Source organism: Calonectris borealis, chromosome 19 (genome assembly GCF_964195595.1).
Source record: "Calonectris borealis chromosome 19, bCalBor7.hap1.2, whole genome shotgun sequence".
Lineage (NCBI taxonomy): Eukaryota > Metazoa > Chordata > Aves > Procellariiformes > Procellariidae > Calonectris > Calonectris borealis.
In genome coordinates, this window is record NC_134330.1 from 2,105,840 (window position 1) to 2,121,425 (window position 15,586).

At 54.7% G+C, this 15,586-nt stretch overlaps 1 protein-coding gene across 3 annotated transcripts; it reads left to right on the forward strand.

Annotated features, from left to right (window-relative positions):
• Positions 1-474: 474 nt before the first annotated feature.
• Positions 475-15,586, forward strand: DYNLL2 (dynein light chain LC8-type 2). 3 transcript variants are annotated; one of them, XM_075168349.1, is made up of 7 exons: positions 4,094-4,174; positions 7,776-9,499; positions 9,810-9,955; positions 13,280-13,416; positions 14,260-14,426; positions 15,019-15,117; positions 15,249-15,586. In XM_075168349.1, the coding sequence occupies exons 3-7, from the start codon at positions 9,881-9,883 to the stop codon at positions 15,281-15,283; spliced, it is 513 nt and encodes a 170-aa protein (XP_075024450.1). In that variant the 5' UTR covers positions 4,094-4,174; positions 7,776-9,499; positions 9,810-9,880; the 3' UTR covers positions 15,284-15,586. The 3 variants fall into 3 exon arrangements, with proteins under 3 accessions (XP_075024452.1, XP_075024451.1, XP_075024450.1); XM_075168351.1 differs by lacking the exons at positions 7,776-9,499; positions 9,810-9,955; positions 13,280-13,416; ... (1 more) ...; positions 15,019-15,117; positions 15,249-15,586 and adding exons at positions 475-613; positions 5,881-7,747 and having other exon boundaries at positions 4,036-4,174; XM_075168350.1 differs by lacking the exons at positions 7,776-9,499; positions 9,810-9,955; positions 13,280-13,416; ... (1 more) ...; positions 15,019-15,117; positions 15,249-15,586 and adding an exon at positions 5,881-7,747 and having other exon boundaries at positions 4,022-4,174.

The following is a 15,586-nucleotide window of genomic DNA, read 5'->3' on the forward strand; positions in this document are numbered from 1 at the left end:
AGTGGGTCCCTCCCAGAGCTTCAGGGTCACCCCCGGGGATCGGGGTCCCCAAGGCAGAGGGGACCCCCGCAGTCATGGCCCCCTAAGGCAGCAGAGACCCGTCCAAGGGAATCAGCCCCCCCCAGGGGACCAGGCTCCCCCCCAGGGGGGTCAGGGTCCCCAAGGCGGCAGGGACCCCCCAGGGGATCGGCCCCCCGGGACCAGGCCCCGTCCCCTCACGGCACCGGGGCAGCCCCCCGCCCCCGCGAGGCACCGCCCCACCCCGCGCCGCCCCGCCCCGCGCTCGCCCCGCGGCATTGTGGGATGAAACAGGATGTAGGCAGAACAGCGCGGGCGGACGGGCCGGGGCGGCGGGCCGCGCCGCGGCGCAGCCAATGGAAGCGCGGCGTGCCGGGAGGCGCAGCCAATGGGGGAGCGACGGGCCGCGCGCCGCAGCGGGCGGGGCGGTATTTGAGCGCGGCGCGGCGGCGAGGCGCAGAGCGCTCGGCGCGGCGCAGGGAGCGGAGCGGAGCGGAGCGGAGCGGGCTGAGGCGAGCGGGACCAGGCCTCCTCCCACCTCCTCCTCGGTGTGTGCCTCGCCTCGCCCTCCCGGGGTGGCCCTGTCACTGTGAAGGTGAGCGACGCCCTCCGCCGGGCCGGGGCGGTGGCGACCTCCGCGCCTCGCCTAGCACCGGTCGCTCCGTGTGCGAGGTGGCGGCGAGGCCGCCCCGGGGGGAAGGGGGTTGCGGCCCTGGCCGGACCGGCGGCTCCGGCCTGTGGGTAGCTCCCGGCGGCGCTCGGAGCCCGCCCCGCCCGGTGGCCTGCCGCCGGTGCGTTGCCGGCCCTGCTCCGGGCAAGGTCACTGCTGCCCCGGGTGCCCCCGGGGCTCCCCCTGTGAAGGTCACGCAGGGCTCCGGCCTGCACATGCGCCCGGCTCCTGGGAGCCGCCTGGGAGCGTCTCCCCGGACCCCCTTCTGCCCTGGTGGGGAAGGGGCTGTGCCGCACCCCTTTCCCAGGGCCCTCTCCTGCCGTGATGGGGAAGCGGTGGGTGCTGGGCTTGGGCCTCGTCCCTGTCCTGAGGCTTCATGCTGTCCTGGTGGGGAAGTGGTGGGTGCTGGGCTTGGGCCTCTCTTTTAGGGCCCCGTCCTGCCCGGCGAGGGGAAGAGTGGGTGTGGGGACTTGTCTCATCCCCATCCCAAAGCCTCATCTTGTCCTTGTGAGGAAAGGAGTGGGTGCTGAGCTTGAGCATCATCCCCCTCCCAAAGCTCCATCCTGTCATGCTAGAGGAGTGGTTGGGTGCTGGACTTAGGCCTCATACTCCTTCCAAGACCTCATTGTACCCTGGTGAGAGAAGGGTTGGGTGCTGGCTTGGGCCTATTCCCCCTCCGAAGGCCTCATCCTGCCCTGGAGTGGCTGCTAGGGCTGTGGTCATTTCTAACTCCCGCAAGACCCCATCCTGCCCTGGGATGGGGAAGGGGTGCCTGCCGGAGCTGTACTATTATCTTTCCCAGCCCATCCTGCCCTGGGCTGGGTGCTGGGGCTTTGTGGGTTTCCTCAGAGAGGGCCAGACTTGGGTGGTGAGACCCTGAGGGCCAGCTGTGATCTTGTGGTTTAGGGGTAAAATGTGTACGTGGTGGTGCTGGGCTGCCTTGTGGGGAGGATGCCTCTGTAACCCCATGGGAGAATGAGATGAGACTGGGGCCCTGCTCTGTGGTGTTCAGGTGGGTGGAGGGTGGCACTCAGAGCTGCTCCCTGCCCCACAGTGGGTGCAGGGGATGCTCCCTCCAGCAGCCCAGCCGGCTGCCAGCCCCTGTCATGGTTGGCCTGTGAAGGATGCTGTGCCCTGGAGCAGTGCGGTGCTGGGGAGGGCAGCTCTACTGAAGGATAATTGGTTTTTTTTTCTATGGCGCTGTTGGCCCTCGGCAGCATGGGCCTGCACTGGGATGCTCCTTGCCTAAACAATGAGGAAGGAAGATGCTTTTTGCAGGTCACTGTGGCTGGTTATGTAATGGCAAATGCCCTCCGAACTCAGCGTGCAGCGGAGGTGTGTGAAGGCCCCATGGGTGTGAGAGCTTGCTGGCCCTCTTTCCCTGAAGAGGCTTTCCTGGAAGAATGACCCACAAGTGAATTTCTGTTACTTCCCTTTTCCTGTGGGCTACACCCCCAGAAGACTTTTCCAAGGGATTGCTGGATTCCTGGATAGTGAATCCAAATCTACAGGCAGTTGGTTGGGCTGTTCTGAGCCATGTCTTGTCCTGCCAGGGTTTCTGGGCCATAGGCTAACACCCACTGGCTTAAACCACAGCATGGAGGGGACCAAACTGCCTGGAAGTGGCTTTTCCAGAGCTGTGGTGGGGCGTGTGCTCTCTGTTGGCTTTGAGCTCAGTTCCTGTCACCCCCCCGGATGTTATTAGTGTATGTTAATAGCAGTGCTCTATTAAACATTGTATCTAAAATGTATAAATTAAGGTTGCAATAGAAGTCTTCAACTGCAGGCAGAGTGAAGAATTGAAGTATTGTAATCATAGGGCTGCAATTATGTAACTGGATTCTCTTTCTCTCTGGATAGCAGGCTCCTTTAATTGCTGTAACAAAGCTACTCCTTCAGTTTTCTGGGACTGTTCCAGGAACCGATCATTGCAGCAGATTTTCTTCACTCCCCAATAGAGCTAAAAATGTGTAGTTTCACTATTTCAAAACATGCTTGGTAGTATCACTCAAGACTTACAGCACTGTAAAAGGATTTAGGAAACTTAATGGTGCTCTGCAGGCTTAATTGGAGACACTCCTTGCCATTAAGAACCTTATTCCCACAAAGTTTTAATATGCTCTGGTAAGAGCTGCTGCCAAGGTGAGCAGCTGTGGTCCTTCTCAGCGCAGAGCTTTGCTTGACTGCTCCCCCAGATCACCTGAGGCCTGGTCGGGAGGCACAGGTTTAGTGTGGGAGCGAGGGGTCTGGTGCTCAGAGGGGTGTTGGAGTGTGCCAGCCAGCAGCAGGACTGCATGGGGCTCCTTCCGCAGGGCATGTGTCATGGCCTTTGCTTGAAGAAAGGCTGCAGGGCTGGGATTGCCAAATCCCCATTTTCTAAGATGATATGAACTGCACTGGAAACTTCCCAATGCTGGATGCCTCCCTGGAAAGGCCACAGCAGATCTACGCGTAAATGACTTCAGTGACTAGTACAAAGCACCTGAACTGACTTATAAAGTGAAGGGGGCCACACACTCAGCTCCAGTATACCACTTTCTAGTTTCTTAAAGGTCATGGGGAGTACTAGCATGCTGGATTCTAGCATCTGTGCTGTGGTTCACAGGCGGGGGGAGGAAAAGGAGGCTGTGCTAGCTCTGTGGTGGGGCTTGCTTCCCCCTGCCCCTGTTTCTAGGCTGCAGCATGGTGTTAACTTGTTTCTGACTCGTCAGACTGGCTTTGTCCCATGGGAACAGCTGAAGTCTGGGTTTCAGTGGCAAGGCGGTGGTGAGGGGATGATGACAGGCTGAATGTGGAACAACACTCCTACAACACTCCTTCCAGGCTAAACTAGCAGCAGTAACTAACTCCTGGCATGGGGTAACTAGCAGCAGTAGCTGACAGCAGTAACTGCCGCTGTTAACATGCTTCCTGAGCCTCCCTGCCGGAGGTGGGCAGTCTGGGGTCGGTTGCTTGCAAGGCTCTGAACAGATGATGCTCCAAACCACTGGTGCACCTGGAAGGCAAACTTGGCTGTAGCCTATTGATGTATAGGAGGGCTGTAGCTCTCTGCAGCTCCCGTCTCCTCCCACACAGTAAGCTTTTTCTGCATGTGTTTAGTGCAAGTGCTGATGTTGGGCTATCTGTGATCTAACCTCCAGCCAGTGCCAGTGCTACAGTGCTGCAGCTGTAAGGGACACCTTAGCCTGGGACTACTCTAGGCTACCCTGATAAACTCACCCTGGGCGTAACAGGGGGTTTGTAGTATCGGCTTGTGACGCAGCCTGCCATAGAAAGGACAACCTCTGATGTACAGGAAGCTTCTCCTTTCTTGGGAAGGGATTAAAGGAATCTATGTTCTGCCTTAGGTTCACGATGTCTGACAGAAAGGCTGTGATCAAGAATGCGGACATGTCCGAGGACATGCAGCAGGATGCTGTAGACTGTGCTACACAGGCAATGGAGAAGTACAACATAGAAAAGGACATTGCAGCATATATAAAGAAGGTAACTAAGGGATGAGGGGGCTGCTCTGGCTGAGACTTCCTGAAGCTCTTAAGTATGTGTGCCTGTCATGAGCCTGAGTGTCTGTCTGAGACTTCATACTTGTGTGTTTGGAAGGAGAAGGTGCTTTCTTTGCTTCTTTACTGCTATTCCCAAGAGGATGGAGTGACTCCTCCAAGGTCAGAGGAGGGCTATGGCAGAGCAGGGCCTGGTCTGTTGCTCTGGCAAGCTCTGAGCAAACAGCGTGGTGCTGTCCCCCTGGACTTGCCAGCCTGGAAAGAGCTGGCTGCAATCTCTCTTTAGGACTTGCTCCGCAGATGCTGCTGCTTGACTTGCAGTACCAGCATAGGGTGGGATTGCTCTGTTTCACTCAAAGTGGGCAGCTGTGCACGTGCAGTTCTGTCTGCCGTGTTCCTGGCTCTGGTGTGGGTGGTGTGGAGGAGGATGGGGCCTTGTGCTGGGTGGCAGGATTGTGAAAGGTGCTGCTTTAAAAACAGTGCAAGCAGCTGCCCTGGCTGGTGAAGAAGTGTCTCCCCATTTGCAGGAGCCCATTAACTTAAGTCTCATGCTTGATGGCATCTGGGAAGCTGTCGATTCCCTCTGTAGGCACTTCTCTGAATGGTTGGGCAAAGTGCTTTTGAAGGAGGAAAGTGTGACTTCATAGGCAATGTGGTCCTGGCACCCGGGCTAGCTTTTGGGCCTTGCTTGTAATCTAAGCTTGAGTGTAAAGGATTCAAAGATGTCTCCTAACTTCTCAGATCACTTTGATCAGAGGCAAGACTTACCTCAGAGTGCTTGGGGCAATGCAGCCTGTAAAGTGAGTGAGTGCAACAGAAGGCATCCAAAAAGAAGTTGGCCTTTTTTTCCTGAAAGTGTGTTGGGAGGAGGGAAGCAATTTGATGCACCTTCATGCCCTGGCAAGAAAGCCTTTTCCTTACTTCAAAGATTACCTGCAAAGAGCTCAAACTGTCTTGCTGCTGTCTGAGGACTAAACTTGCTTTAATCTTGAATGTTGAGTCTGTTCTTCTGGCTCTCTCAGGGGAGGGAAGGGTGTTCTTGGGAGTTGTGTATTAATTAAAGGAGGGAAATGGTCTTTAACCCTATCTTACCTGCAAAGTAGAAGACTGACTATTAAGCCAGCATTCAGCTTGCTCACCTCTGACCTCTTAGGTCTCCATGTGCTGTCTGGCCTGTGAATTTGCCTGCTCATTTTCAATGCAGATTTTCTCCCTTTTATGTGAAGAAGAGTTCCCCAAACAGCAGAAGCCAGACTTCTCCTTTTTTTAGGTGACCTTTAAGCTCAAATGCCTTGCTGGAGCAGACATGCCAAAATCTTTTTATTTTTTGTGAGTGGGTTTGGAATGAGAGAGGAGAAATATTCCCCTGAGCTAGCCTACACATGGGGTTTGAATAGCCCTATACCAAGGAGAGCTCTTGTGTCTGCTCCTTCTGCCCAGGGCTGATGGGTGCTCCAGGCCTCAGGACATGACTTGCTTCTGTGGGATCCTTCAAACAATCCAGTGCAGAGGTCTGGTTGTGTCAATCAATACCTTGCTTAATATAATAGTGTCTTGCAGTGGGGAATCTAAAAGATGCTGCAGGTGGGAGGAGAGGCGATAGTGTGTGAACAGAACCAGCTAAGAATTTGTGCTTAGAACTATTTTCATGTGGGCTTTCTTGGCCTTAATGCCTCTCTTCTCTTTCTTCAGGAATTTGACAAGAAATACAACCCAACTTGGCACTGCATTGTTGGCAGAAACTTTGGCAGCTATGTAACACACGAGACAAAGCACTTCATCTATTTTTACTTGGGTCAGGTTGCAATTCTTCTCTTCAAGTCTGGATAGGAAGTAGGAGCGAGTGAAATTTGGACTGTAATGCACTGATGGCTGAAGCCACGACTCCCTTTAACATGGCTATGCCGCTGCATGGACTGTATACTGTATTTAATGTGTATATGTTGCAGTAAAAATCTACTTCTGTTTAGTTGCCTGGGAAGAAGGCGGCATTTTTTTTGTTACTGCTTTTTTGGTTGTATTGCACTAGGAAACCTGTAAATGCTTAAACAATGGCCTTTACGTGGGAAGAAATAAAACTATTCCACAACAGCTCCCTCGGTGGTAACTCCTTTGAGGCTGGGAAAACTTCTTTGGGCGGGCCAAAAGATCCTGACTTCCTTACTGAGTTTTATTAGACTGTTAATCTTGTAACGAGGAGCAAAGCCAGTGTGAGCCTCTGTACCCACCCTGCAGACTGTAGAGAGCTGGCTCTCCCAGTAACCTCAGTGCAGGTACTTAGACCTTCCCTGAAAGCTGGTGGGGTGGCTCTTGATTACATGGTTTTCACACACAAGTTGAACTCCACCTCGGACTGTGATAAACAGACTTGCGGCTGGCACCCTCGGTGTTCTCTTACAGTGCCCATCACTGTATTTTTGGCTCTGCTGAAACATTGACCTAGACTTGTAAGCAACTCAGCCTGGTCTAGAAGACTTCAACAAACATCCCCCTGAGTTGCTGTTTGCTGCGGAAAGCAGCATCCTGTGGCTGAAGTCTTTAGACCTTGATACTGAGATCTAAAGCCACGTAGCCTGTCCCCGAAATGGAGTAGGATATCAAATTGGTGACTACTGACAACAGCTCTATTTGGCATGTTCTTAGCCAGTTGTCTCGACACTGCCTTAACTTGATGCTCTCTTTAAAGCAAGCTAGTCATGTGGAAGACTTGTAAGTGGCCACTGTCTCCTTTTTATTTTCTGTAGCTGATAAGCTATTTCTGGAGGACCGTCCTCCATGTTCTGATATCTGCTTTTGTTCTTAAAGCACAGTACCAAGAAGTTAAATTTACGTGTGATGTTTGTGTGAAGGAAACTCATGTGACATCTGCTTCAAAGGCAGAGAAATGTCTTGGTCTCCAATAGGTTCAGCAGTGATGTTGTCTTAGTATGTACTGACTCTTGGATTACACTGCAGGAAGTTCTTTTTATCTGGGTGTGGAGAAATGCTGTGTGATGGCAAGTAAATACCTGGTGCTTGTCATGAGGTCTACTTACTGGTTTGCTAACTAAAGCGTAGACAATATCACTGGGCTGGTGAGCCTAACGTGTGTCTCTGAGATGAATTTGGTGTTGGTAATAAGTCACTGCTGGGGGAGAATGGGCAGAGTGAAGGGAGCTCTCCATTGTGAAATGACTTGATGACCCAGGTTGACTACTTCCTGAAGTAAAAGTCCTTCTTGTCTCTGTGCAAAATCCAAAGTATGCCTAATTTTGTAATATTGATAGAACAATGTTGTAACTAGAAAGAATGTAGCTGTCATAACTTCATGTTGATGGAAATGTCTGCACTGGGGTAATGTGCCTTGGACTGTCTGGGGCACTCTTGTGGTCTTGTCTATTCAGAACTCCGCTCTGGATCTGAAAGGAGAATGTTTTGGGTTTGGTTTTTTTCCAAGCATGAGTCTAATGTGAACCTGTTCACGGTCTCTCGTGGAGCAAGATCTGTTCCCTTCATAACTGCAATGGCTCAAATACCATTTATTTTTTTCAAACATTAAAGGTGAATTGACACATTTAAACAGCCTCTAGTTTCTTCTTCGTTGCCAGCTGTCCCAACTGAAAACTGCACTTGTCCAGAGAGGGTGAGCAGCGAGTTCTCTGCCCTGGAAGATGCTGATGACCCAAAGGAGGCAGGTCTGCAGAGGGAGAAACTCGGCTGAAGAGCATATGTGGCCCATCTGTGCCGGTGCTGACCTCCAGCCTGGCTCAAACGCTGTGCCAGAAGGAGGGATGCTTCTGTGCCAAGTAACCTAGCTGTGAAGGACTGGGGCTAACCTCTCCGTGACTTCAGACAAACGGGGGGTGGTAGAGCAGCTGGGGTCCTGGCTCCTGTGCAAGCTCCAAGGTGTCTCCCTGCTTTGCAGGAAAGTAGGTTTCCCCTTCAGGCTTCCTCCCTGTGCTCGGTAGAAAGGTGAGATCTGAAACTCTCTTGCCAGTTGCCTGGAGCTGGTGTGTGTTTAATGCCTCTCGCACTGCGGGGGCTGTGGGCTTGCCCTTAAACAACCCCCCTCAGCTTGCTATCTTGCTCCTAAATTTGGGGTTGTGGCCTCCCTGTTATTTTGGAAAAGCTGTGGGCACTTACCAGCTACAGTAGTGTAACAGCTGTGCTGTGGGACAGGAACACCAGCATGAGAAACAAGGGGAAGTTGAGCTGCAGACAAACATGACTCATGCTGAGCAGCTATAAAATGAGCTGAACCCAAAGCTCCCAAGCAAGCAGCAGTGTGGCTGTTACACACAGGCAATCTGCTATAACCTACACCTGGCAGTGCTGAAAAGCAGAGGTGGTTTCTATTTTGGGGGAGCTGGGGGTGATGCTCCTCTCCCAGTAGTCCCAGCCAGCCTTGTAGCTGGAAGTGTAGTTGCAGGGCTTGAGCTCCAGCTGTGCTGGGGCTCTGCCCTCCTGGCCTGGCTAAGTCTGGGTTAACACTGCGGCTCCAAGAAAACATTTGCAGCCTTGTGGGGCTGGGGTGGTAGAGCCCCCTTGGTGCACAGGGCTCTTAGTCAAAGCAAGGGGCAGAGGAGCTGGCTCCTGGATGCCAGCTGCAGCACAGGAGGCTGCTAATCCAAACCTGAGGTGAAAAGCTCTTCCTGCCTGAGTTCCATCTGTGGGAAAGCACCCTTCCAGCCACATATCCAGTGGCTGTGGTGCTGGTGTAAATCGGTCCCTGGCGGGATGTGGAGGCCCTGCTGGGGCTGGAGGGACAGCGTGCCCTGGAGCTGGCGCATGCAAGTGGAGAGTGGGTTTGGTGCTTCCTTGGATGTGTCACTGCAGAAGGAGTCCTGCTTCAGGCTGAGGAAAAGAAGCTCTAGCTCACACCTTTAGCAATTAGGCAGTGAAACTGAGCCCTGCTCACCTCCCCGTAACCCCTGCAATGGACACCAGTATCGTGTATCCTCAGCCTTCCCCCTAAATCATCTTTTGCGTAGCACCGGAGCTCTGGAAGATACAAACTGCCTGAAGTTAAGCAGCACTTCCCTCCACACGGCTGAGAGCAGGGTGAGCTTTTAACATGGAGCTTTCTGTCCCTGCTGCCTTCCCCTCCTGCTCCCCAGCAGCTGTCTGACACAGCTTTTGGCTTTGACTTTTTCCATTGCCGGGCTCCACTTTGTCTCCAGTTTCCACCAGGCGCAGGTGTCCTGTATGATGCCTCGGAGCGTTAACTGCTTCCGTGCTGGAGAGGCCAACAGCGTCCCCAGGACAGCCGCTCGGTTTCAACAGGGGTATGAAGCTATTTGGAAACATCTGGATCTGGGGCACTGAGTGGAAGGTATGTATCTGGGGAAAACATCTGGAGAAAAAACTGCTTCCAGATGTGCTTGGGTAAAAATGCTATTTAAATGTAAACTCAATATGCGTTACTATCCTGCCTTACGAGCATTCAGAAAATGTCTGATTGCAGGGGAGCCCGAGGTGCTGGCTGCTGCTTGTGGGTGGAGGTCTGGGTGCAGGAGTGTCTGCAGATGTGCGTGTGCATTCGCTGTGGGTTACGGCGCGGTTTGTGGTTGGGGAGAGTGTCACATTATTTTCTCTTGTACAAGCCAAGTTATTCAATTCCTCATGTCGTGTATTTCTTCCAGATGTGGCCTTACAAAAGCAAAGTTTTGCGGCACTGAAGAGCAGACAGGCTGCTTTTTGGTAGCTGTGCTTCATGTGTGTAACTACTAGACGCGATCTAGGATTCGTTCTTCTGCAGAGGGAGCATGGTGTAAAGCCGCAGGAGAAGGTGTGTGACTGTTAGCAGGCAGAGCTAGCCTCGCTCCCTGCCTGCCTGGCACAATGTTCTTCCCCCTTCTCTGTGACCGCCTGGGACTCCAGGAAGGGGCAAAGTGACGGCGACGTCCTCCCCGCCCTGGGCATCCTGCACAGGGACCGGGCGTTGCACCCTGCTCCCGTGGGAACACCCAGGCTGCAGGTCAGTGCTCTCCTTCCCTCCCATCCAGCAAAGCCAGCCTGCGGCACTGCCATTGCAGTGTTAATCTTCCCCGAGCACATGAAAGCAGAGCCTGTTGCTGGTAAACCTGGTACCCAACGGACGTGTTCCTTCTCACGGTGCTTTTGCGGGAGATTTGAGATGAAGAGAGAAAACGTGGAAATCATTTTTATCTCGCTTTCAGTCTCCGATGGGTAAATCCTTAGGAGGCCGGTGCCACACGGTGAAGGAAGCAAGGCTGTGCCATCCCTGCCCACCCGAGGTTTCCCTGCTTTGTTCTATTTATTGAGCAACGATTCTGACACTCTTTCCCAGACTGTGACTCATAGCAGCACTGTCTGTGCATAAGCCATGTGTCTCGGAGCGCTTTGTAGATACAGGAGCTGCAGGAGCCTTGCAGGAGCCAACTGTGTTTATTAAAAGATGATCAGATGTTTCCTCCCTTAAGGCAGTGTCTAGCTGAGGCTGAGTAATAACTCATTACCAACGAGACAAATAACTGCTCATCATCAGGTCAGCGCCTTCGCCAGCCCTTCTGTTAGCGACGGCAGGCGCCATGCTTCCCCTGCACCGAGCGCCGGTGGTCTCGGCACCCAGCACAGGGCGGGGTAAGGAGGGAGCTGCCCTGCCGGACCCCGCGCCGGTCCCCATCCCTTCCCTGCTGGCAGCCTGAGCAGGGGCAACCCCGGGGGGGCAACCCCAGGCTCTGCTCCGCTGCTCAGCAGGGTTTGGCTCTGGTTACGCTCGAGGAACAGTTTTATCCAGCCCTGGTCTAGCTTGTTTCCTCCTGCCTGTGGAAGCAGGCTGCTGGAGTGGCCTTGCAGTCCACGTCTTTCTGTCCCGGTGCTGGGGACTCAGAGCAAATGCGCCAGAGCTTGCTGTGGCCTGGTGGAAAAATCAATGGTGGGCCAGCGCAGTGTGCCGCAGAGACGCCCCGGGAGCGCCGCGGGGCCGTGGGCGAGGCAGGGTGTCACGCTGTCCCCCGTCCCCGTGTGCCCTTTGCTGCCCGGCCGCTTGCTCACGGGCCTCTCTCGAGGGCCGGGCTGGAGGGGGAGGCAGCGGAGAGCGGGGCCAGGACATGGGGCCGGGACCCTCGCAGGCTTGGTCAGAGGCTTTCCTCAGACGCCATCCTCTGGCGCGGCCGCCGCGGCCCTCCCCGCCAGATGCCATGGCATCTCTCCACGTCCTTTGTTCCCTCCCTTGCTTATGTCTCTCTCTTGATTTATGGCCGTTGCGGAGCAGCCTGACCGCAGCTCAGCTGCTTGCCCAGACCCCGGCCGGGCTGCGTGCCCTCGGTCCCGGCCTGCCGGCAGGGAGGGTTTTGGGGAGGGATCCAAGCCCCCCATGCAGTAGGCCCCCCCAGCACTTAAACACGTGCATGGCCTTTTCTTTCACCTCCTTCCAGCCTGGGTGTGAATGAAGTGCTGTCAGGGGGAGGAGATTGCTGGGAGCCCCGCTCTCCCTGTGCATTGGTTGCAGCTCATAAAAGCATCCGAGGAATTCGCCACGGCGGTCCCTGCGCAGGGTGAGCGCAGTGAAAGCCGCCCTTTGTTCCCGCAGCCCCGGCCACCGAGTCCCGCACACCGGCGGCGCTGGAATCTTCGGAGTTGGACATGTGCTGCCGCCGGCACGTCGCCCTTAGCGGCCCCTGCGCGGGTGCCACACGGCACCGGGGCCGTCGGGAAGGGGCTTTCCCATGTCTTAGGGTGAGCAGCCGGGGGTGAGCAGCGTTGGGCGCTGCCGGGGCGGGATGAAAGGATTTCCCCAGGGTTTACCAGCGGGCGTGAGCGCCTGCCGGTGCGCACGGTGTGACCCGAGCCTCAGCCCCGTGCTGCTTAAGCTAAGTCAGAGGAACGGAAATCCCTTCTTACACAGATATTTTTCCACGGAGTGTTCGATTACAGGTTTGGGGTTTAATCTCACGCCCATCTCGCGCAGTTTCCCGGCTGGCCGCACCGCTCGCCTGCCGCTCCGGCAGGAAAGGACGGAGGGCTGACACCGAGCCAGGACGTGCCTCCGCTGCAGCCTGCACACAGGCGGCTGGCGCCCAGCCCAGAACATGGCTCTGGAAAAAATAAATGCCTTTTTTGTTTTTGAGGAAAGCCCAGAACGCTTCGACAAGGACAAAACCTCTTCCTAACTCCAGTTTTAAAAGTCCTGTTTTCTCTAAGGGTTCAAAACGACCTGGCCAAAAGCCTCTGCTCCTCCGTGGCCCGTGGGTAAGCCTGGGCCCACGCTGCAAAGGCTCCCTCTGAAACCGTGGCTTGCAGGGGGACTGAGGGATGGCACCCATGCGGCCCCCTTCCAGCAGCATCCCCACCCACGGGTGCTGGTGCTCCCACTGGCAGGGGGTCCCTGGACCTTTCCTGTGTTGTCATTAGCAGAAGAAAACCGCTGGGTGACTCAGCAAGCGTCGGGTGCCAGGCCAGGGCTTTGACACTGCCACTGTCCTCCAGCGAGACTGACGCGTGCGATTCAAGCAGAGCCTGGGCTGGCTAAAGATCCCGTGCTACTTAAATTTTTTATAGAAAATCATTAAGCAATTAAATCTGGCGGATCTCACATCGTAGAAAAAGCAGCTTGAAGTCTGTGCAGTAAACAGGGCACCGCTTCCTGGCCGTTTGGGATGTCTTCTTGGAGTCTTAACTCCAATCCTTGCTTCAGCATAACTATAATTATCTCTTAATTGCCATTATTGTTTAACATTTTTAGCATTTGCAAGGGCAAACTTACAGTTTTCCGTGCAGATACAATCAGTAGCCAGAGTTCACAATGAAAGCAATTAAAATCCTGTGATTATTACAAGCCTGCATGTCTACACAACAGCTTCAATCTGCATAACTTGCCAAAACGTAGGCTAGAAACTCAGACAAATTTAGCATTTATTTAGTAACCCAGCAAAGCTACTACCTCTTGCTGCCTCCAATGATTTGCATCTACGGCACTTTTTGGAAGGACGTGAGTGTTGAGGGGAGGGGAAAGAAAGCATTTTCTAGAATACATCCCTGGAGAATATACAGCAAAGATAAAATTATGCACATGAATTATGCATATGAATTATGATTTCACTCCTATTTTTGTTGGGATTAGCTCATGTTTGGTGTGCATCCCTGGCAGGTTGCTGGTGGTTCGGCAGCTAGCAGAGCGCTCTCTCCAACTCCCAGCAGGTCACTGCAGTTTCGGATCCCGCGTTCCCCGCTCCGCTGGCAGCAGCCTCCGTGGGCTGCAGAGCTTCTCGGGGATCCAGCCCACTGGTAACGATGGCAGCCCCTGCTCCTTCACCCCGCCCGGGTCTGGGGCAAGTAGTTTTTCTGTGTTAATTTATGGCACCTCTTCTGAAAACATGCAATGGTTGAAAACAGATTTAGGTATAAAACTAAAAAAGCAAGGCTGTGCTATTTTGTATAGAGGGGGAGGTGTTTGCCGGCTCTGCTGCCACCAGCCAGGCTTCGCCGGTGTCCCCGGGGTCCCCACCATCTCCCGGGGAAGGAACGTCCCAGCCTCTGCCAGCTCTGGCGAGATAAAGCCCAGGGAGAGGAGCGCAAGGGGGAGGCGGTAGCAGCATTTCCAAAATCTCCGCACCAGACTCAGCTGCAGTCCCAGCACACAGTCGATTTAAGCCACGTTAAATAAAGCCAGCAGTCCTTCTGTGCAGAAACAGCTTGGGAATCCAGAGCCCCGTTTCCAGGAGGACTAGTGACCCCAACCCACGGGTGTTTCTGTGTGAAAGGAGGTTTAATGGCCCTCCTCGCAGGGGAGCAATTACCCTAATTAGCCAAATCACCAGGGCACCTGCACCCAGGGCCAGGAGCAGGCTGGGCCTGAGCAAGTGGGGCTCAGGGAACTAGGTGGGGGGTCCAGGCTGGGGTGGGTGTGGGCATGGGCACCCTTCCCGTGGTGGGACCACATGGGGAGGCTCGGGGGGCTGGTGGATGCCCCCTGGCTGGGGCCTTCCCTTGCCATCCTGCACGCCCTGCCCCATCCCCGCATCCCATTGCTGCTGCTGCCTTGGAGTAACATCCCTGACAACCCAGCAGTCGTTTGCATGAGAAAATGAGATTAGGAAAGTATTTCAAGTATTTGTGTCTGTCCTTCAGTGGCAAACAAGCATGGAGCCAGGGCTGTTTGTCCCGTCAGCTGGCCCGCAGCTTGGGAAAACAGCAGCTTGGGAAAACAGCCGGGAAGCCAGTGGGAGACACCTTTGGCATCAGCGGAGATAATGCTAAGTTATCAGGGCTGAATTTACACATGCCTTTGGGAAACGGTAAGTGTGTAGCATGGCGCAGGCAGGGGCACTCGCTAAATGCCCCCCCCAGGGATGGGGTACCTGCACGTGCACGTTTGCAGGCACCGCTCTGCGGCCGGGGGCTCCCCGGGACAGCCCTTCTCCTTCACCGATCTCGGGTCTGGGGCAAGTAGTTTTTCTGGTCCCGCTGTCCTCAGCCCGGCCGCTCCCCTGCTCTCTAACCTCAGCAAGTCGCCTGAAAACCAGCGTGGCTCGGGAGGGCGGCACAGCTCGGGACACCGGTGTGTAACGCAGGGCGATGCTCCGCAGGGCGCAGGCAAAACGCAGGCAACTGCTGCGGCCACATGGACCCCCCTGGATGTACGAGCGCGTCAGAGGATCGGGGGGGTTTCTAGGTTCAGGCGTTTGATCTGCTTTGAAATGCTGCTGATAGGAAGTGAAAAGTCAGTAAATCTGGACAGTCGGAGGAAAGAGGACCAAAGGCAGGAAACAGTGGTGTCCAGGAAAGCCTGGGACTGAAACCCCCCGAAACTCCCAGCTGAATTTTGAGCCAGTTTTTCTCCCAGGGCAGTAAGATTAAGACGAACTCTCTCCATTTTGCCTTTAACAGGAAGAGACACAGCTGACAAACCTGAAAGGCGAGGAGGAGAGAGAAAAGGGGGGAGAACTGGCAGCAGCTCCCGAGTCATCACTTTGTCAAAACCAGCAGGTATCTGCCATGCCCTTGAGCTCTCTATCGTGGCTCCTGTTTAATTTGGCTTCCCCCCGGCAGCTGTCACCATCCCTGCATTATCAAATCACCTGCCTGAATTTCAAGGATCTCATCCATATATTCAACAGGAATATCAATTTCTGGGAGCTCTTGGGGACCTTGAGATCGGAGCAGCTAAACCAGGGATTTCTGCTGAGCTGTGCTCACGCCACCAGAGCTGGAATTCCTCTTGGCTGGGATGTCTGCTGGGGAGCTGCAGGGAGGTGGTTTTTGTTTAAGCTGTAATCAGACAGGGTTGGCAAAATGTTGTCAGCGTTTGCCTGGCCTCAGCCCCGCTCCCTGGCAGCTGGAGGAGCGTGGATGCGGCTGCGAGGGACAGCGAGGGGGCCAGCCCCGCCGCGGTCTGTCCAGGGGCACGGCGCGGTGCTCGTGTCCTGCGGCTGAGCCCGCACCCCAGCAGCGTCAC

What these genes read in the sequence shown, in the direction of transcription:
- DYNLL2 (XM_075168349.1), top strand. Translation starts at nt 9,881, where the DNA reads ATGTGTGTAACTACTAGACGCGATCTAGGATTCGTTCTTCTGCAGAGG. An exon ending in GTGTAAAGCCGCAGGAGAAG is followed by an intron (nt 9,956 to 13,279) that starts GTGTGTGACTGT and finishes CATCCCTGGCAG; the next exon opens with GTTGCTGGTGGTTCGGCAGC. An exon ending in CTCGGGGATCCAGCCCACTG is followed by an intron (nt 13,417 to 14,259) that starts GTAACGATGGCA and finishes TCTGTCCTTCAG; the next exon opens with TGGCAAACAAGCATGGAGCC.